General features: G+C 48.2%; 1 protein-coding gene across 2 annotated transcripts; it reads right to left on the reverse strand.

Moving 5' to 3' along the window:
• Positions 1 to 646: 646 nt before the first annotated feature.
• Positions 647 to 20,663, reverse strand: Fut2 (fucosyltransferase 2). 2 transcript variants are annotated; one of them, NM_001440167.1, is made up of 4 exons: positions 20,548 to 20,663; positions 12,105 to 12,212; positions 8,593 to 8,696; positions 647 to 3,421 (listed from the first exon to the last, which is right to left on the reverse strand). In NM_001440167.1, the coding sequence occupies exon 4, from the start codon at positions 3,417 to 3,419 to the stop codon at positions 2,355 to 2,357; it is 1,065 nt and encodes a 354-aa protein (NP_001427096.1). In that variant the 5' UTR covers positions 3,420 to 3,421; positions 8,593 to 8,696; positions 12,105 to 12,212; positions 20,548 to 20,663; the 3' UTR covers positions 647 to 2,354. The 2 variants fall into 2 exon arrangements, with proteins under 2 accessions (NP_001427096.1, NP_113823.1); NM_031635.2 differs by lacking the exon at positions 12,105 to 12,212.
• Positions 20,664 to 21,227: the final 564 nt, after the last annotated feature.

The raw sequence follows: 21,227 nt of genomic DNA on the forward strand, positions 1-21,227 counted from the left end.
AGGCTTCCCTCAAATGGGACATCGTCAGGCTTCAGTTTCTAGTGTGCTCAAATTGGATGCACAGGCTACTACGCACGACCTTTTTTTAAATCTTAAATGTAGATGGCTGTCAAAAATCAGTGGATATAGAGATGGTCTGTGCCAACATCATTTGGAGATAGAATTCACATTCCAAATGAACCACCCGTTGATAGGCAGAGCTCATTGCTTTCCACAAACTCAGTTCATCTACCAGGTGGTCAATTTAAAAATTTAAAAATTTTAATTCATTTTCTGGGGTATGTGTGTGTGTTGTTGTTGTTGTTATTTTTTTTATTTGTTTTGAGGCAGGGTTTCTTTATAACACTGGCTGCCCTGGAATTCACTATGTAGACCAGGCTACCCCAGAATTCACAGAGATCTGCCTGCCTACCTCCAGAGCACTGGGCTTAAGCAGGTGAGGCACTCACATCTCACCTAGGCACATGAGGAATGACTCAAACCCACTCTTATCACTTTCAAGAATGTAAACTTGGGCTGGGCATGACTGGCATACATCGTTGATTTTATCAAGACCAGCCTGGTCTACATTGTAGGTTTCAGGACAGCCAGGGCTTTGTAGAGATACTGTTTCAAAAGACCAAACAAACAAACAAACACCATGAAATTGTGATGGAAAGGCACATTTTTATTTGTTTTGGATTTTTGAAAAAATATATATTTTTTAAAAATAAGATTTCTGTGTAGCCCAGGCTAGCCTCAAACTCAGAGATCTATTGGCCTCTGTCTCCTTAAGTGTATGCCACCACTGTTGAGCCTAGATTTTTGCAATTTTCTTTCTACTTCTGAGATGGGGGTCTCATGCAGCTCAGACTGATCTGCATTCCCTGTGTGGCTGGGGATGACTTCCAACTCCTGATCCTGATGCTAGGATCACAGGTGTGCATTGCTATACCCAGTTTGAGAATTTTCTTTGTTGAGAGAGGGCCTGAGGATGTAGGGCCTCCTGCCTTAGCCTTCACAGTACAAAGGTGAAAGTCAGGTGCTACCATGGCCACTCCAGGCTACTTCTTATGCACAGGATCAGCACTACCAACTTAGCAGGGGTTCTGGAGAGACACCTTGGGTTTCTGCTGTCCAAAAAGAACACCTTTCCGAGGCCTCTTCCCCCCAGATCACCCTGGCTGTTTTCATAATGGTAGCTGCATAGGTTGTATTTTTTAATTGTGAGAGGGATGCATCGTGTGTGCTCACACTTGAAGTGTAACAAGATGGTAAGATAACTCTGAAACATCTGGAGGGGTTCCCTAGGATTGGAGGTGTCCTACCAGGGCTGCAGAGGCAGACATGCAACCGGTGCATCTGAATTCCGCCCACACAGGTCTTCTCAGATGGACAGAGTAGGTAAAGAAGGAGTCCTTGGCGGACCCAGTCCCAAGGGCAAGCAACTGGGTGAGGGGACTGTGGGCTCATGGTAGCTCCCACATCCCTTTTGATCAAGTGCCTTTGTGCAGTGAATAACTCCTACTTTGGATCCCAGGGTAAACCAATCCCAGCATTCTTCCTCCCCTTGACTCATAACGAGCCATGTAGGCACACAGTGACACAACTCTTGTCAAGGGGACAGAGGAGCTAGCTGGATGCTTGTAGAGGGGTGGCTTTCACTGGACTTGCCTTTGGTCCTCTGTGTGCTGCTGGTGAGACCTGCCTCTCGCAGTGCCAGCTGCCTATGACTCCACTTCCAGGGATCCGACACCCAGCTCTGGCCTCTGAAGGTACTCCACACGTCCACACATACACCCATAATTTAAAAAGAGAAAGAATCTTAAGAGACTATGAGAAGTTCCTAGGTCACCACCTTCAAAGGTTCTTAGCAGACTCCAGTCAGTCGGGGGAAGGCAGTTGCTATAAAAAGACAAGCTGGCCTCCTCTCCTTGCTCAGGCTCCCTATCTGACTCTTGCCTGTCACATGCTGCCCCACCGTGGAAAAAAAAAAAAAAGTAGGCAGACTCAAGTTTGTCTCACCCTTCAAAAGGAACCTAAAGAAAAGACCATAGCGTGCCTTTTCTTGCTGCCTCTGGAAGTGGCTGTCTGCGGGTAGCAGCCCGTCTGGCGCCATGGGTCAGCTGTGCTGAAAAACGGTGATGGCACTGCTAGGAGTCTTCAGGAACAGGGGCCACTGATGATGTCTGAGCTGTTAACAAATGTTGGAGCTGAGCTGGCCGCATCTAACATGTAAATATGCTTTCTGAACATGTTAGTACTTCTCGTTGGCAGCCCAAGGCACACTTCTTCCCATCAGAAGGCTCTTCCTGCGACGTAACAAGTGACTCCTTTTGCCTTGAGGTGGAAGTGGGACCGAGGACAGGCTGGTGTTAGTGCTTAAGGAGTGGGGACAGATCGGCAGGGATGCCCACCCATTCGGGTAGGAAGGCTGCCTCTGGCTTAAAGACTTTGAGGAACGGAGAATCCGGAAGGGTGTAGTTGGCTAAGTAGATGGTATCACCACCTGCCAGGTAGGCAGCCCAAATCCCAAAGGTCCCAATAGTCATGATGGTGTGGTTGCACTGGGTGAGCAGCGCGAAGTCCTTGGCTGGCGACCCCTCAATACCATTGCCCGCGAACACCACGTCTCCTCGGGAAGCATTAATGTTCTCCCGGCACCAGGCCATACCGTTGCTTGTAACCACGAAGACTGGAGATGAATAGCGTGCCCGGAACATATCCAGGGCCTTTTCCAGGTAACCCCGGTCAGCCACCACGCCCTTCCACACATTAGGCATGACATGCACATAGTCCCCTCGGCGCACATGGACACCCACAAAAGTACTCGGCTGGCTCCCATTCACCCGCAGACCACGCAGGAAGGCCTGGGCCTCCTCCCGCACGTGGTCATGCAGGGTGAACTCCTTCAGGATCTCTGGGCGCAGGTGGTGGTAGAAGGTCCAGGAGCACGGGTATCCCGTGAAGCGCACAAAGTGTCCCGGAATGTGGCGGTAACGCTCCTCCATCCAGTCGTTGAGATGGTAATTCTGCCATGGGATCTTTTTGGCCGTGTCGCTGTGTAACACCGGGAGGCTGATCCTGAAGATGGGCGCTAGAGCGTTGTGCATGGATGCGGGGATGAACGCAAGCCGTCCGTTCATCCTGGCCAGTGCAAAGAGTGTGGCGTATTCGCCCATCTGGTTCCCCAGCCGGCCAATGGAATTGATCGTGAACATGCCCCGCAGCTCTCCATTCCCATGCTGCTCGCTGTCCCGTCGCATCTCTGGGCTTTCTGTGTTTCCCGAGGACATTTGAGTCGTCATCGGTAATTCCTTCTCTGACAGGGGTTGGAGCTTCACTATTCGCTGCTGGAGGTGGATGATGGTGGAAGTCACGAAGACAAAGATGAGGAAGTGGGCCAGAGGAAAGGAGAAAGGAACCTGGGCGCTGGCCATGGCTACCAGGAAAGAAAGCACAACAGGTTACCCGGAGGGCAGCTTAGGTGCATGCTTGCAACCATGTATGCATAAATAACTAACACCCATCGGGTTCTTTCGGGTTTGTTTGATACATGATTTCACCCTATAGTTCAATCTAGCCAGAAACTGTGTGGCCCAATCTTTCTGTTTTGGTGTTGGGATTACGGAGTGAGCCAATATGCCTTACTTGATGTTCCTTTAGAGGGAAAATGTGTTTTAAGTTCTCAAATGAGGAATGATGGGAAAAAAACCCCACAACAATAGAAAAATCAGAAGCATTATGGGAGACATAGGAAAGGGAGGGAGGTCCTCATTCCAGAGTCCAAAGCCTCTCACAATCTCAGAAGAATTCCAGCGTAATTAGTACCCTGTGCTGAGGGTCTATAGGTAATAATAGCCCTTTTATATATACATATTTTAGCCTAAGTAACAGTACACCAAGCTTAAGGCCTGAATGTATATGGTCAGTGGCTGACTTCATTCCACATTGCCTGAAAATATCCCAGGGCATCTTCTACTTTATCACAGATCCCTCTTTTCTCCACTAGTTGATAGAAATTAGTTCCAGCTTGGCATAGTGGTACAGGCCTGAGATCCCAGCTACTGGGAAGACTGAGGCCGGAGGACTACAGTTGGAGTCCAGCCTGGTCTACAAAGTGAGTTCCAAGCCAACCAATGCTACAAAGAGAAACTTACAAACAAAAAACGAAACAAAAGTAACAGAATGGTTGGGGAGATGATCCAGTGCTTAAAAGCCCTTGCTGCCAAGAAGTGCAGGCGAACAGGAACTGGATGTAGATCTCTCCTGAGAGATACAGCCAGAATACAGCAAATACAGAGGCGAATGCCAGCAGCGAACCACTGAACTGAGAATAGGACCCCCGTTGAAGGAATCAGAGAAAGGACTGGAAGAGCTTGAAGGGGCTCGAGACCCCATATGAACAACAATGCCCACCAACCAGAGCTTCCAGGGACTAAGCCCCTACCCAAAGACTATATACATGGACTGACCCTGGACTCTGACCCCATAGGTAGCAATGAATAGCCTAGTAAGAGCACCAGTGGAAGGGGAATCCCTTGGTCCTGCCAAGACTGAACCCTGAGTGAACGTGATTGTTGGGGGGAGGGCGGTAATGGGGAGAGGATGGGGAGGGGAACACCCATATAGAAGGGGAGGGGGAGGAGTTAGGGGGATGTTGACCCGGAAACTGGGAAAGGGAACAACATTCGAAATGTAATTAAGAAATACTCAAGTTAATAAAAAAAAAAAAGAAAAAAGAAAAAAAAGCCCTTGCTGCTGCTTTTCAGAGGACTGGAGTTTAGTTTCCGGCACCCATATTTGGGAGCTCAGAGCTCCCTGTAACTCCAGTCAAGATTAGATGTTTCATTGGCCTTTGCAAACTGCACAAACATGCATGCACACACACACACACACACACACACACACACACACACACAAACAAATAAACCCAAAACCAATCTGTATACAGTGGGACACCTTCGATCTGAGGTCTCTGGAGGCTGACAGATCTGCATGGGTTCAAGGCCAGCCTGGCCTACAGGGTAAAAACCAGTCTCAGAATAAAACAACAAAAACGAAGAAAACACTACAAAACAAAATAGGAAACTCTAAGTGGGGTTTGATTGGACTCTGGTACTGTCATGTGCTTCCAATCAGGTTCAGGAGCCTCTGTACACTGAAGGCTATGTCTAGAGCAGTACTTCTCAACCTTCCTAATGCCGTGATCCTTTAATAAATCTTTTAATAAAATAAAGATTCTTATGTGGGGACCCCCCTCCAACCCCCACACACACCATAAAATTATCTTCATTGCTATTTCATGTAATTTTGCTCCTGGTATGAATTGTAATGTAAATAAATATCTGTGTTTTCTGTGGTCTTAGGTGACCCCTGTGAAAAGGTCATTAGACCCCAAAGGGGTTGCCACCCACAGATTCTAGAGGAAGGTGAACCTTGTCACTTGCAGCCAGGGTGGGACCAACATGCATGCCAAGAATTAGTTAAACAAAGTCCAGGTGAGACCAGCAACTTCAGATCCAGACCTGAGTGACGGGAAAGAAAATTTTGGGGGGCTCAAGGTCTTCAGGTTCCCCAAGTTCTTCAGAAGTCTTACGTCACCTCATCCTGGAGGATGTGTGGTTGGGAACACTGAGTATGCTCTGCTACCGGTCTCCAAAGGAGGCATTGTGCACCTCCAGGTAAGAGACAAAAGTTCTGGCTTCCTTGGCTCCAGGCCTGTAACCCTGACCACAGGTTTAGGCTCAGAGACTCTGAGTCAAGAGGATTTGGGCATTAAATCAAGCAGCTTGTAAACAGATCAAAGCTTAGAGGCTGAATGCTGCACGGGCGTATGCTTACAAAGTCAACTTAGCATAGAACTGCAGGCAGAAATACAGTCCTCAGGCAGGGCACACTTTTCTGCTCTCTCAGTACTCAGGAGGCTGAGGCAGTGGAATGGCTGTGAGTTTGGAGCTAGTCTGCACTGTGTGAAGTGCTTCATAAATACGGATTGGAGACATAACCCAGCAGTTAAAGGTCTTGCCGTATAAACGTGAGCACTTGCACTTGAATCACCAGCACCCACACAATAGCTTGGCAGACCACAGGGCAACCTGTCTCTGTACCCCAACAGCTGGTGCAGAGATAAGGAGATATTGGGGAATTGCTAGCCAGTCTAGACTAACCAGTGAGCTGTAGGTTCAGTGAGAGACCTTGCCTCAAAAATAAGATAGAGGAACTGATGGCTGGTTCAGCGGTTAAGAGCACTAGCTGCTCTTGTAGAAGACCACCTACAATAGGCGGCTCACAAATACCTGCATCTCCAGTTCTGGGAAATCCTGACACCCTCTGTCTGTCCTCCGTGGGTACCTGCACAAATGTGGTGCACATCACACAGACTCAGACTCAGACTCAGGCTCAGACTCAGGCACACGGATTAAAAATAAAATTAAGGAAGCTCTAAGCAGATGGCTCAGTGGGTAACGTACCTGCAGCACATGCGTTAGCTCCTCAGTCCCACCCAGCACCATGGAGAAGCCTGGCAGGGGGTCTGTAATCCCAGCATTGGGGGCTGGGTCAGAACCGGAACATCCTCAGAGCCTGCCAGCCAGCCAGTGCAGCCTGACTGTGAGCTCTGGGTTCAATGAAAGACTCTCTCTCTCTCTCTCTCTCTCTCTCTCTCTCTCTCTCTCTCTCTCTCTCTCTCTTTTCCAGAGCTGAGGACTGAACCTGAGGACTGAACCCAGGGCCTTGTGCTTGCTAGGCAAGCGCTCTACCACTGAGCTAAATCACCAACCCTGAAAGACTCTTTCTCAAACTAAGGCAGAAAACGACGATACAGGAAGACACCTGACATCACATAGAAGACAATGATTGCTGATCTGGTCTCCACATGCACAGGTAAGTGCTTGTAGAGGCATACATGCATGTGTTAACACAGGAGTGCGCGTGCGCGCGCGCGCGCGCACACACACACACACACACACACACACACACACTCAGGCCTGTTGACTCAATGCTTGGACGTGAACTGCGTGAGTCTAGAATGTTGGCTAACCAGGTCATTTCCAGGTGTCAAATCAACACCCGCCCGCCCCGTCCGGACGTGCCTGTCCAGTCCCCTAAGATTCACCAAAAGGCCTTGCTCGATCGTGTTTGCTTCCCAGCTCAGCCAGACTCTTGATATTATTTATTTTTGCTTTTATTAGACTGAGTCTCACTCCATAGCCCAGACTGGCCTTTATAACACACTATGTTGCCAAGGCTGGCCTTAAATTCATAGCAATCCTCCTGTCTCAGCACCTGCCCCGCCCTGCCCCGCCCCGCCCCTCGAGTGCTAGGGTGACAGGTGTGAGCCATAGAAAATCTAGGACAGGTTTCCAACCTCTGGAGGTAAGCACATGGGAAATTCCCCACAGCTACAGAGCCTGCTGGTAGCAAGAGTGGAGGTCCCTAATGCCAGCACTTGAAAGGCTGAGGCAGGAGGATCCCACAAGCCTGGGCCATAGTGTGCATGAGATCAGAGGCAGGTCACCAGAGAGCAAAAGGGAAGGACAGAGCAGGGGTGGAGGGGACAAGTGGTGATGGCTTCATCCTACCGACTCTGTCTCCTTGCAGGATTAGTCTTTTTCTTTTTCCTTTTCTTCTATGCTACTGGAGATGGAATTCAGGGTGCCCATCATGCTTAGCAAACACTTTGCTATTGAGCCACACCCCAGCCCCTCACTGGGGGATTCCAGACAGGGGCTTTACCACTGAGTCACACCCCCAGCCCCTCACTGGGGGATTCTAGGCAGGGGCTCTACCACTGAGCCACACCCCAGCCCCTCATGGGGGATTTGAGGCAGGGGTTCTACCACTGAGCCACACCCCATCCCCTCACTGGGGGATTTGAGGCAGGGGCTCTACCACTGAGCCACGCCCCCAGCCCCTCACTGGAGGATTCTAGGCAGGGGCTCTACCACTGAGCCACGCCCCCAGCCCCTCACTGGAGGATTCTAGGCAGGGGCTCTACCACTGAGCCACGCCCCCAGCCCCTCACTGGAGGATTCTAGGCATGTGCTCTACCACTGAGCCACGCCCCCAGCCTTATTTGTTGCTTTGTTGTTGTTTTAACTTTGAGAGAGTCTCACAGAGTTGCTTAGGCTGACCTTGAATTCATTCCCAAGGTAAGGTGCTTCAGCTCTGGAGTACTGAGATCATAGGCTGCTGTCATTATATTAGGCTGAGTCAATACTTCTGGTCTTTTTGCTTTTGCCTTTTGTCAGGTCCAAAGGAAACTCCCGCAGATTCTGGTGGCCCCCTTCTCTCTACCACAGGAGCTTTACTTACCAATGTCTTAAAGGGACACAGGCTATAGGTGTCATCTTTTAGCCCATCAAAGTGCATCCTGTCTCCAGGCTCACTCAGTACCTGGGCTCCTCTCAACTCCTCTCACCCCACCCCTCCCCTAAACCTCTCCAGCTCGTGGGTTTTCCTTCTGCCAGCTTCTCATTCCCATAAAACCCCTGCATTTTCAGCCATGGTTCCCTTGGTCCTTGTCATGAGCAAGAAGGTAGGTGCCCACAGTTGGCATAATAAAAGTTATCCTAACTAGAGTCCTAAGCCTGTCACCCCAAGGCTGCTCACCTGCTGGATTTAACTTAGCTGAGAGTTCGCAGGTAAGGATTCCGGCGAGACTCTCCAGTCTCGGGGGAGATCAAGGTGGCCTCTCTCCAGGGTCTCCAGCAGTCCTGAAGACATGAGGAGCAATGCATTACTCTTGGTCTCTGTTTCTACACCGTCCGGTAAGCATTGTGGACTCGCTAGAAGCTGTGTGTCTGTTGTCTCAAGTAAGTGTATCGCTGGTATTAGGTTTCAAAAAAAAGAAAACAAATCTGGGACAAATGGTTGAGGTGCCTCTTTAACATATCAAAGTAGACTGGCAGGCTCTCAGCGCTGTAAGTACTTATTACACAGTCATTCTGGCTGGCTTATCTCCCCTGAACCTCTCCAGCTCTGACCGTCCACCCCCTGCCCACAGCTTCGCTGATTCCTATACGACGCAGCCATTTTGGCTACCAGTCCTCTTGGCTCTGCTCCTGGACCTCTCCTCCATTTGTCCTTTCTCCTCTTCCCTCTCTCCTTTCTTCCTCGCTTGCTCTGCATCTTCTCGATGCCTCAGGCTGTTTGTCTCAGATCTACAACAGACCTTCTCAGCCATACCTGGGAGGTTCTGCATTCTCAGGATTCCCTTTATCTTGAGCTGAAACCGCGGGAGGGGACATATGACTTCCTTTCCAAGGGACTCCAATTCTCCAAACCAAGCCACTGACTTGGTTCGTCTAAAGTATATCCAGGTCATTTGTTTCTGCTGGCTTCTGTTGCTTAGCACACTTGACTGTAAATTCGGGAGTCTGATTCTCCAGATGCTTCTTCCCTCCACTTACCCTCACTATCCCCCTCTCCTTGTCTATTCCATAAAGGTCTCTCTGGCTCCTGCAGCCTGCAGTGCCTCCTGGCCCCTCAATGTGCCTCTTGGAGCACAATCTACCATGCCCTCCAGATGCCATCTTGGCCTCTCTCTGACCTGCTGCACCCATGTGAGCTTCTCTACTACAGACGCCCTTCTTCCTCTATCAGAACATTTCCTGGGGCTGGGGATTTAGCTCAGTGGTAGAGCGCTTACCTAGGAAGCGCAAGGCCATGGGTTCGGTCCCCAGCTCCGAAAAAAAGAACCAAAAAAAAAAAAAAAAAAAAAAAAAAAAAAAAAAAGAACACTTCCTTTTCCCCAAAGCCTTCCCAAGTTTGCCTCTTTGGCGGCCTTCCTAGCTCTTCTCTGAGTCCCTCTTGGAACCGCCTACTTGTCCCTCAGCTCCTGTACCTTAAACTGTCCTGTACCTTTCCTAGCCTCTCACTCAGACATGTTTGACGTTCCTCCCTGGGGCGTTCTGTCCTCTCCTTTAGCTTCCTTACATCCTCCTGAACCACACAGAACCTTTTCTCTTTCTTACTCAGACACAGAGATGTTATCAGAGCCTCATTGTCTTCCTGCAAACTGCTTGGCCAAAGACAACACACTTGATTTCTAAAGTCTCTCATATGGTAACAATCTCTGCCACTGCACAAGCAAATGATCCTAGGCTGGAGGGATGGCTCAGTGGTTAGGAACACTGACTGCTCTTCCAGAGGTCCTGTGTTCAATTCCCAGGAACCACAGGGTGGCTCACAACCATCTGTAAAGGCATCTGATGTTTACTTCTGGCATGCAGGTATACAAGCAGATAGAGCACTCATGCATTTAAAATAAATAAGTAAATAAATTCGTAACCCACACATGATCCCTGTACCAACTGGTTTTACGTGTCATCTTGACACATGCTAGAGTCATCAGGAGGAAGTCTCACTTGGAGAAATGCCTCCATGAAACCTAGTTGTAGGGCCTTTTCTCAGTGAGTGAAGCTTTGGGATGCAAGCCAGTGAGCAGCACCCTATAAGGCCTCTCCATCAGCTCCTGCCTCCGGGATCTGCCCTGCCCTGTTCCTGCCTGACTTCCTTCAATAATGAGCAGTGATGTGGACGTGTTAGCCAAATAAACCCTTTCCTCTCCAGCTTGCTTTTGGTCACGGTGTTTTGTCACAGCAGTAGAAACCCTGACTAAGGTGACCCCCACATTTCATACAGCTAAACTGCACTACATTTCCAAAGGTCTCTCATCTCCACATTCTCTACTTTCCACTCCCATAAAAGCCCTTTACCATCTGGCGTGGTAGCACACACTTTTAGTCCCAGCACTCGGGAGGCAGACAGATCTCTGTGAGTTCTGGGGCAGCCTGGTCTTCAAAGAGAATTCCAGGACACCCAGGGCTATACAAAGAAACTTTTTCTTGAAAAAAAAAAATAAAAAGAGCCAAAAACCCAGGATAGCCAGGGCAACATATAGAAACCCTGTTTTGAAAAACCAAAACATATATATAGATATATTATATATACGTACACACACATACATACACACATATACATATATACACATATGTATATATGCATATATTATACATTTATATGTATATATCTATATATACATATATATGTATAATATATTGATGATATAGATATTTTAAAATCTATTTACACCACATGACTAACCTCCATCTTGGCTGATGACTTAATCAGGATGGAAAGAAAAACCATGTGGCTTTGCTAAATCTTTGCGGCAAACCTTTTCCTTGTTGTAAACTTTTTTTTAATATTTTATTTATTTATTATATATTATGATTACACTGTCACTATCTTCAGACACACCAGAAGAGGGCATCAGATCTCATTTCAGATGGTTGTGAGCCACCATGTGGTTGCTGGAATTTGAACTCAGGACCTCGGGAAGAGCAGTCAGTGCTCTTAACCGCTGAGCCATCTCTCCAGCCCCTTGTTGTAAACTCTTAAAGATAATGAAGACACGAAAGTTATGTCCAATCACCTTATACAAGATCACATGTTTAAATGTGCTCAGAAGTATGTTTGTAGTCATGCTAAGTGCAAGTCATCCACAGGGACGAGCTTTATTTAGCCTCCTGTATGTGTTTTTCAAGGTTAAGTCTAAAGCAAGTAACTAAAAACAAATGATTTTAATTCAGCTAACCTTAATAGATAGATGGTCATCAAACTCTTCAGAGATCTGCTGAATTTAAATTTAAAATGCTTAATTTTAAAAAACCTTCCCACAACAGACAGAGGTGCCAGCTTCTACAGACCACCCTAAGGTCTCCAAAGAACCCAAATGCTGCCTGGATCGTGGTGACTCTAACCACAAGAAGGAACTGCCCCGCGCCTCTCCCACCGTGGGGACTCTGCCCAAACTGCGGACTCTACCTCCTCTTAGTAAAGTCCATTTTCCCAAGTACCTTCTCTCTAGGAAGATCTCTCAGACCTTCTGGGTGTGGCAGAAAAAGGCCAGTGCTGTCCTGTGCAACAGATGAAATGCTGGATGTTGTGGCGGCCAGAGACTGACTTCTCTGACCCAACAAAGGCATGGAGACCATGGGGTGCTAGGGTAGCCATCTAGGGTAGCCGTTTCGTCATTTTAACTGACACAGAGGCCATCTGGATTATACTTCCGCTCTAATCCATCCTCTGAAGCCTCTGAGGACACTGACTGACTGTACCTTTATGCTGAGAGCAGCAAGCCAGCTCCCACCTCAGGGCTGCCGCTGCCTGGTGAGTTCATTCCATACGGAAAGTCAGGGTCTTACTTTTCCAGAGTTCTGGGTCTGCTGCCGAGAAAGACGAACACAGACAGTTTATCTTGCGAACAGACTTCACCCTGCTAGGGATAAACTCACAAGATAGATTTCAATACAGCTTTAAAAAAAAAAAAAACTCTTCTTTTATTTGAAGAAACTTGCTTTACATTGACTGGTTCAGGAATCAACCACTTGTGTCTTGTGGTAAACCACTGGATAGAAGAAAAACGTTTAAATGTTTACAGCGACAAGCTTTATTTCGAAAAACGTTTGAACAAGCCGTGAGTGTCTAAGACAGTGTTTTAAGTAAGGCGTGCAAACGCCAAGTTCCAAAGGGCTAAGTGAGTGATTCAAGGCATGTAAAAAAATAAAATAAAATAAAAAATGTTTCGTATTTCGTTCCCACTCTGTGCTATTTATTGCTATACGAAGACTTCGAAAGTTCAGAGTCTTAACGTCAGTCAGTGAAGGTCTGATAAGCTGCTAATCTAACTCTGGTAAGGCAGGAAATCTACTGCCACTAACTACCATAGTCATAAGCTCATTGAATTTCCTTTGGTCGTCTTGTAAGTGCAGACTCAGAAGTGTGGGTGTACAGGCAACTTCACTGACCTGCTCTCGGGGACCTGCAGTTGCTCACGACATCACTGCCACTGCCAGCCGTGCCAGATGTGTGTGGCAGATAAAAGAAGCCTCCTGCCACCCCAGCTATCTCTCTGTGCCTTGCGTTCCCTGTCTCTGGTCCCCGTATCTGTCCCCTCCCTGCCCCCTCTCTCTGCCCTTATGGCTGCCCGTCTATGTGTCCACTGGTCTGGCACTGTTCCTTCCTTAAATTTGCACTCCTTTCCCCTCCCCCGATACATCTCTTTTGCACCAAATCTGTTGCATGGTGTAATTTCTCAGGCCTTGGCATGGCCTCACCAAAAATACCCCAGCCACCCGCAGACCCCCCAGCACGTTATATTTTATAACATTGGTGCCATGACCTTGAAGGGACTCTCCTGGTGTCTGGCACACTGGGATCCCACCGGCCTGCTACACCTGTAATAGGTCTGCTTTCTGGTCCACAGATCGTCAGGCCCGCCATCCAACACCAGCAATTGGCGAGTTCTCTCTTTAACTTGCCTTAAATGCTTCTCTGAGTCTGACCATTTCCCTGGAGAAGGCTTCCTTTCTCCAGCACGGTTTCTCTTGCCTTCTTGGTTTCTCTTGAAAATCCTGAGATCAGGTAAACCGGGTCTGCTTGGGCTTAGCCCTAGCCCTGTCCACTGAATGACAATTCAGTGGGCAGCTTTTGCCTTCTCAGTTTGGTCTCCCTTGGGTCCTTTGCGTCTCGCTGCAGACCCAGGCCTGGGGGACTCCTCTTCTCATCTGTGGGAACTGCTTCCTCTTACACGTTGCTTTTCTAATCAAACCTGCCTAATATATTGCCCAAGCAATGGGGTGTGTATGGGGGGGTGTGAGACAATTTCCTCTTCTCCATATTCCCTTTTCCTTGCTCCAAGCCCTACTTGCTTCTGGCTGGTGTCCCTTCCCTGATTGAGTAAATGTCCTGCCTTTAAGTTTGTAACAACTGGGAGTTGGAGACAGATAGGAGCAGAAACTGTAACACACTCTTTGCCCCTGCAGTATCTGCTCAGAACCACTCCTAAGGTATGTGAGGATCATTTGTCTGTGACTCTGAATCCAAACTGCAGAATCCACCTGTGTCCGCCCCAGGCCTCTGGCTCCTACGAGCCTGCCAGCCTGGACCACGGGCCCCTCCTTGCTCCTGGCTTTCTGAGGCCAGCCTGCGCTAAGCTAAGAGTGCTCTCTCTTCCTTCAAGGACTCAGATTTCGTTACAACTTGGCCCATTCAAAGGCCACAAATTACCACACCTGATTTCCTAATTCTCACTGCCATGGACAAATGGTTCCCAGGTGTCGTATGTCTAAACTTGCTCTGCTCTAGACCTTAGGTTCTCCTTCCTCATTCTTAAAACTCTTTATCTGGGCTTACTTTGCAATCTTCTCTAAAAAATATTAATATCATACTGTAAACTCTTATCGAAGGAAGGATTTGTAAGTTGCTCATTGGGTATGGTCTAAAAAAAATCCATGTAATTAGGAAAACAAATGTTGGCCGTGTGTGTGCATGTGAACTTGGCCACATGGCTTGCAACCTGCCGTGTGATTTCACCAACTTAAGCAACAATCATAAAACTTCTCAGTCCTACTGAGCCCATAGTTTATCACTGTCTCTCCTTTTAGACCAAGAAAGCAGCAACAAGCCTCAAATATTTTAAATTGATCTGGATTTTTGTATGATGATAGAAACTCAAGATTATATTTGCTACAACATTCTGTATATGTGATTCAACTCCGGCTTAAAATATTTTGTATATGATAATATTTTGAGGTTACAAAGTTCAATTCAGATTAACAAAAGTTAATTTAAATGTCTGTGTAATCTTTATGTCTTTGCTAATGGCTCAACAATGGGCTGCTAGGAAATGTAGATAAGTAACCACATGTTTAATAAATAAGATATATTTGATAACCAGGGTTTATAAACTCCTAAGGTCTAGTCAGGTCCACAACAACATTTACCAAGATTCTATGTCTTTGATCAAGGTTTATAAACTCCTAAGGTCTACTCAGTTTCACAGTAATATTTGTCTAGCTTCTTTGTCTTTTAAGTTTTAGCTGTTTAGATAAACTAAGCCATACAGAAATCTTCAATATTCCGTAATGATGCCATACAGTAGGCTCAGCAAAGTTGCCAGTCTCTGTGGACTGTATGAGTTAAAAGTTTTGTTTTGATACTAGAAGAGCATCAGGTCAAAATTATAATTGAAAAAAAAAAAGCAAAAAAACAAGGGCAGCATTGGGCTTCCTTTTTTAAAGATTGATTGATTGATTTATTTATTTATTTATTTATTTATTTATTGTGATAAAGCACACCAGAAGAGGGCATCAGATCCCATTACAGAAAGTTGTGAGCCACCATGTGGTTGCTGGGAATTGAACTCAGGACCTCTGGAAGAGCACACAGTGCTCTTAACATCTGAGCTATCATCTCTAGCCCCAAAATCATAATTTTTAAGGCTCAAAATTAATAGGGGGGAGGAACATAAAGTCCTGGTCTTATAAAAGCTACTAAATTATTACAAACTGTAAAGGATAATTAAGAAGTAGAAGTTGGTAGTCAGTCACCTTATAAATAACTGAATTCTTCAATGCGTTCAGGACTATATTTGTAGTCATGCTAAGAACTGGTGCAATTAATTCCGAAACAAGCTTTTTTTTTTTTTTTTTTTTTTTTTTTTTGGTTCTTTTTTTTGGAGCTGGGGACCTAACCCAGGGCCTTGCACTTCCTAGGTAAGCGCTCTACCACTGAGCTAAATCCCCAGCCCCCGAAACAAGCTTTATTAAGCTTCCTGTGTACGCTTTTAAAGTCAGTAGAAACAAGCCAAGTTTGTCTAGTTAGATTTACTTTAGATAGACATGTTGTCCTGAAGCTCTTCAGAGATCTGCAGAGCATCGCGATTAAAATGTCTAATAGAAAAAGCTTTTTGTGATATGTGCCAGCTCCTGAGATCACCTCAAACCTTCCCCAAAGGCCCAGAAGAACTTGGAACTTGCTTTAAATGTGGCAAAGCTGGCCACTGGGTTACAAACTGCCTTTTGTTTCAACTGCTAACAGCACACTGTGGACAGGCAGGACACTGGGAAGTTGACTGCTTCACTGCCTGGACCAACGTAGGACAACCCTCCAAAAACTTCCTGCTTCCCAGGAGAGTCTGTCAACTCTCCTGGGCCTGGTGGGCCTGGTGATGTATGTATGCCCCACCAACCACAGAGGACCCCTGGGTGACTATCCAGGTTGCCAGTAGTCCCTGTCATTTTTATAGACTTGGAAGCTGCTTAGTCTGTACTTCCTGCTTCTCAGGATTTGTCCTTCTCAGGTCTCTGATGGATTTGAAGACTAGACCAGTGAACAATTTATCCGTTTTGCAGCAGAGACCAAGGTTTCAGATGCCTTCTTAGCTGTCTTCATGGTAAAAGTCAGGCCACAGCCCTTACTCTCAAAGAGCCACAGTCTACCTTGTTACCAGACTCAGGAGATGGGTTTCAAAGTAACTTTTGACTTTTCCTTCTAAAGAAACTTGCTCTACAATGGCTGCTCCCAGTAACCAACCACCTTGTCTCAAGGTGAATAACTGGATAGGAAAAAATGTAAAGTTTATATGGAGTCTGGGGATACAGAAGCATAAATTGTGAGGAGCTAAGGAAGTTGAGGGTCTGAGGTGTTTTAAGGTTGGTGAATCAAGTGATGAAGGTTGGAGGACGTGAATGCTTAAATGGTGATAGGAAAGTGATTTAAGGAGCATAAAAGGAATGGGAAATGCTTCAGATGGCTTCCCCCTTGCTATGCTGCTGTTGTATTAAGACTTTAAAAGTCCAGGGTTAATCAATATGAGTTGTGTTAAGTAATTGGTCTCAACTCTGGTAAAGCTTTCTACTATACCAGCCACTAGTATGATAACTGCCATCAGGTGTGTGGAGCCAATTAAAGACTCCTCCCCCTTCCCCTCCCCTTCCGCTTTCCCCTCCCCTCTTCCTTCCCCCTCTCATTCCCCTCCCCTCCTCCTTCCCCTCCCATTCCCCCTCCCCTCCTCTCTTCTCCCCCTCCAGCCATCCCAGTTCTCCCCGTTCTCTGTACACGCCCCCCTCATCTCTGCCCTCCTCCATCTGTCCACATGTTCAATCATCTGCCTCTATCCCTCCCCTAGGTCTTCACTCCTCTCCCCTCCCCCCAATAAACCTCCTGTGCCCCAGATCTGTTACATGGCATAATTTCTCAGGGGGTACACCTTGGCATGGTCCCCCTAAAGATACCCCCTCACCCTGTGCCACATTATATTTCATAACAAAAAGTGTGTCTCAAACATGCTAAAAACATGTGTGTCCAGTCTGTTTTCCGAACCCTCTGGACAGACGGAAGCGTGTTAATGCTTTTACCTCAGAATCATTTTTGGGTCCCCAAGCTGTTGCTATGTCCACTTAATGTGGACTTCACTACAGATTATAAACCTTGGTGAGGTCCTTATATCTCTTTCTGTAAACTTACAAAATTTTTGTAAGCTTCAGGAAGTCCTAACTTGTATCCACCCATCACAGGTCAAATAGACTCCAGATAAATGCTCCTAAGTTTCCACACCTGCATGGTCCTCAATGTGGAACCTCACCCCCACTCCCCCACTCCCATTCCCTGGTCTTGGGCCTCCCCTCTCCCTGATGACAGGCCTGGAAGTTTCAAATGTACACTCAAGATAAAAATTTTCCCCATAAACTCTTTAACTTTATTTTCTGTCCCTTGTCTATCTGTCCCAGCAGATTTCCAACCATGTTAGCCAGAGATGCTTCTGACTGGAATTTCTGACCAGCCTGAGCCCCTGCATCCTAGGCTGCAGGAAAGGAATCTGTGCTACAATAGCCCCAGGTAGTCCCACAGAACCTGGGCAGGGAGCACAACAGATGACCCCAGCCTCCACTTCTTTCTCTTCTTGTCTTTTGAATATCATCCCCGCCTTCCTGGAGCCTGAAACACCCCAGTTTCAGCAGGAAGTAGTTATGGAGGAGATTAACTCCCCCCACCACCCCATCATCAACAGAGGCTGAAATGTTAAGTCTCAGAGGAACCCGGGACCAATGGCTGAAGGGTCTGGTGAATGTATCAAAGTGGACCCTGGCTCTGAGCATTGCAAGCACTTGCTACAGTCATCCTGGTTGGCATACCCCACCCCTGGCCCTAAAGCTCTCCAGCCCCAGCTTCCTTCCTTCCCTTCCCTTCCCCCAGCCCCTTCGACTCCTGTATATACACAGCTTGGCTCTCGCTGCTGCTCCTAGACCTCTCTCTGTCCCTTTGCCATTTTTTTTCCCTCCCATTTCTCCTCCCCTCTTGCTCTCCATGCCCCCTTCCCCCATGACTACGTTCGGTCCGGACCCTTCCAGATTCCCCTGGCTGTTTTAGCCCTTGTATCTAAAACTGTCTCAACCACACCTTGACGTGGTTATGCTCTCGTTTTTAATCCAACTGGGTTCTGGTCTCCAGGCAGCTTTGCTGCAGTGGGGTTCCCAGCTGAGCTATTTTATCTGCCTAGAAGACACTTTATTCTGTTCATCACATTCCTCTTTGGCTTTTCTCTCAGTCTCCTTGATCTTCGCTCTGCCCCCTACACCCTCTCTTCTCCCGGCCTCGTCCTCTCGGCCACCTTTCCTATCTACTTTCTCTCCCTGTCCTGGACTCTTCCACATGCCTTTCTTTGGCTGTTCTGCCTCATATTTACAATAAAAACCTTCCACTTAACCATACCTTGGAGTTCTCATGCCCTCGCTTTATAGACAAGGTCTCACTAAGTTGCCCAGGCTGAGTTCATTCACTTACCCAGCCTGGCCTTGGACATTTGCCTTTTCTTTTCAGTCTCTGAGGTAACTAGGATGTCAGGCCTGCTCCACTAGGTTCATTTTGGCACCAATCCTACTGTGGGAAAATACTGAAAAAACACACTTTGAAATCAAACCTGTTAATCTGTGGGCTTTTGATCTGAGGGCTCGGAGTCTCCTACTGCAAACAGGAACACAGGAAGGCTTGTTTGGTTTGTGAGAGAAAGGAAAGTAGGGCGTTTCGGAATAATGATTTCAGGCTGCCTCCCTGCCGCTTCCCATTCCTCAAGAAGGGAAGCATTGGCATAGAGACCAAGGGGCAAAGAAAGGCCCGGAGCCTGCTGTGAAGGAACGTCTAGCTTTGGGAAGAAGACGGGGGTGGGGGTGGGTGGGGGGGTGGGGGTGGGTGGGGGGGTGGGGGCTCACAGGTTCACACCTTTAATCCCAGCACTCAGGAGGCAGGTGGATCTCAGAGTTCAAGACCAGCCTGGTCTACAGAGTGAGTTCTAGGACAGCCAGGGTTACACAGGGAAACCCTGGCTAGAAAAGCAAAAAAGGGTGGCCTTGACCTTTGCTTCAGACAGTTTGTAGAACTGCACAGTTCCTAGAACGGTAGGACCACAGCACTGATACCCAGAGCTGCTCCGACCTGTATCACAAACTCATGCTCATGTCGCCTTTGCTGTCTTCTCACGGGGACATCAGACAGCTAAGAAAGGGAGCTGGATTCACAAGACTCGTGATCCAAAAGCTAGGGGAGGAGCTTGGGTGAGTTTGGGAAGACCAACGACTGTGGGAGGGAGGACCGGAAGCTGAAGCCAGGGATGACTGAAGAGCAGCAGTTTGGGAGGTTGAGGTGGCAATGGGAGGAGCCTAGACTCTTTGTTCTCCTGATCAGGAAGACCAATCATCACGTGCCCCAGCCTCAGTTTGCCTTCCGTTTGAGGAGTGTCCTATGCCAGAAAGAGGTCCCAGCTTTGAAGGAGGAACCCTTCCCCAGTTTCCTAGAAGCAGGGGGATAAGCTCTCTAGATGTAGTCCAGGCTGACATCTAACTTACAGCAATCCTCCTGCCTCAGCCTCCTGAGTACTAGTGTGACAGGCAGAAGCTGCTTCGCTTGCCTCTTTCTACCCCGTGCCCTTTGGCTCAGCCGGCTCAGCGTCCTCACCTTCCCTTTCCCATCTAGAGAGCGCCTTGTCACCGCCTCTCCCGCCTCCCCCCGCGCCCCCCCCCGCGCCCCCCCCCCATCCCTTTACATCAGCTCAGAGACAGGAGTCAGGCCCAAGGCTAGCTCCACCCCATCAGTGCCATTCCTGTGACTGGCACTGCTTTCACCCTGTTCTGTTGCTGTGCCAAGGAACACCGGCAGTAGGAGTCTCGGGGTACTTTATCAGAGTAGCTGCCACATTGAAATCTCCAACAGAGGATGGGGTTCTGTGATGGATGGAGCCGGGATCTAAACCTCTCCACACGACAGGGGGCAGCTGCGGTTTCTGAGAGCCCCTAGGCTGATGTGAAAGCCAAGGCTATGGGAACAGGAAAATCCGGTTGCATCCAGCCCAATTCTGCCTTCTATCCACGTTTGTTACTGGAGTCAGCAGCAGGGAGAGAGCTGAGGACCCGAGAGGTGAAGGGGAGATTGGGACTAAGAATCCAACCAGCAGGCCAGGTGGCAGACGGTATGCAGGAAGTCGGGCTACGGCCTTGCTGGGGGAACACAGGGCTGGTGAACCAGGAGCTTGGGAGACCCAGGGATTGGAAAAACTAACGTCTGGGAACTCAGGATCTGGAGGACTCAAGAGCTGAAGGGACTTGAGGCTGGGACTCAGGATGGGAACCCAGAGTCTGGGAGAATCGGGGTCTGCGTCCTGCTTCTCGAAATGACATCTTTCCAGAGAGCCCTGGGGTGGGGTCCCGTTCCTGGATCCCTCCTCACCTGTACGCACCTCTTCTGGCTGTGGTAACAGGGAAATGACCTTCGAATGGACGGCAGGGTGGCTCTGCAGACTGGTGGCTCAGGGTACCTTCCAGCTTGGCTCTTCATTCAGAACCAAGGAAGCTTCCTGAGTCTACAGCCCTGGATAGAAACTCCACCCAGGGTGTACCTGCTGACATCCTAGAACCAGAGAGGCTGGGCCTAGAGGAGGGAGGTCAAAGGTTAGCTTCCTCTCAGGTGCCTGCCAGGATGACAGCCAAGAGGGGCAGTCTGAAGAAGTTGGCCAAGTTCAGCCTGCCTCCCCCTGCAATACTGCAGACCCCCGAGAGCCCCAACCTCGTTCAACAAAGACTTTTTGCTTTTGTACGCGTGCGCGTGTGAGTGCACACGTGTGTGTAGAGGGCCATTCAGCCCTGTTAGCAGTTGATTCTCAACTTAAAAAGAAAAAAGTGCGCATGCGTGGAGTTCCGAGGACGACATTTGGAAGTCCTCACATCCGACTTGGTCGGGCTCTCCTCTGTTCCTGCCACGCTGTGTGCCTCCAGCTGGATGACTTGAGAGCTTTTGCATGAGTCTCCTCTCTCTGCCTCCTCCCTCACTGTACGAGAGCTAGTATTGCAGTGTCACCCGAGTCAGGTTTGGGCGGAAGGTGCTTTCATCGGCGAAGCCATTTTACTGTC

Source organism: Rattus norvegicus, chromosome 1 (genome assembly GCF_021556685.1).
Source record: "Rattus norvegicus strain SHRSP/BbbUtx chromosome 1, alternate assembly SHRSP_T2T, whole genome shotgun sequence".
Classification (NCBI taxonomy): domain Eukaryota; kingdom Metazoa; phylum Chordata; class Mammalia; order Rodentia; family Muridae; genus Rattus; species Rattus norvegicus.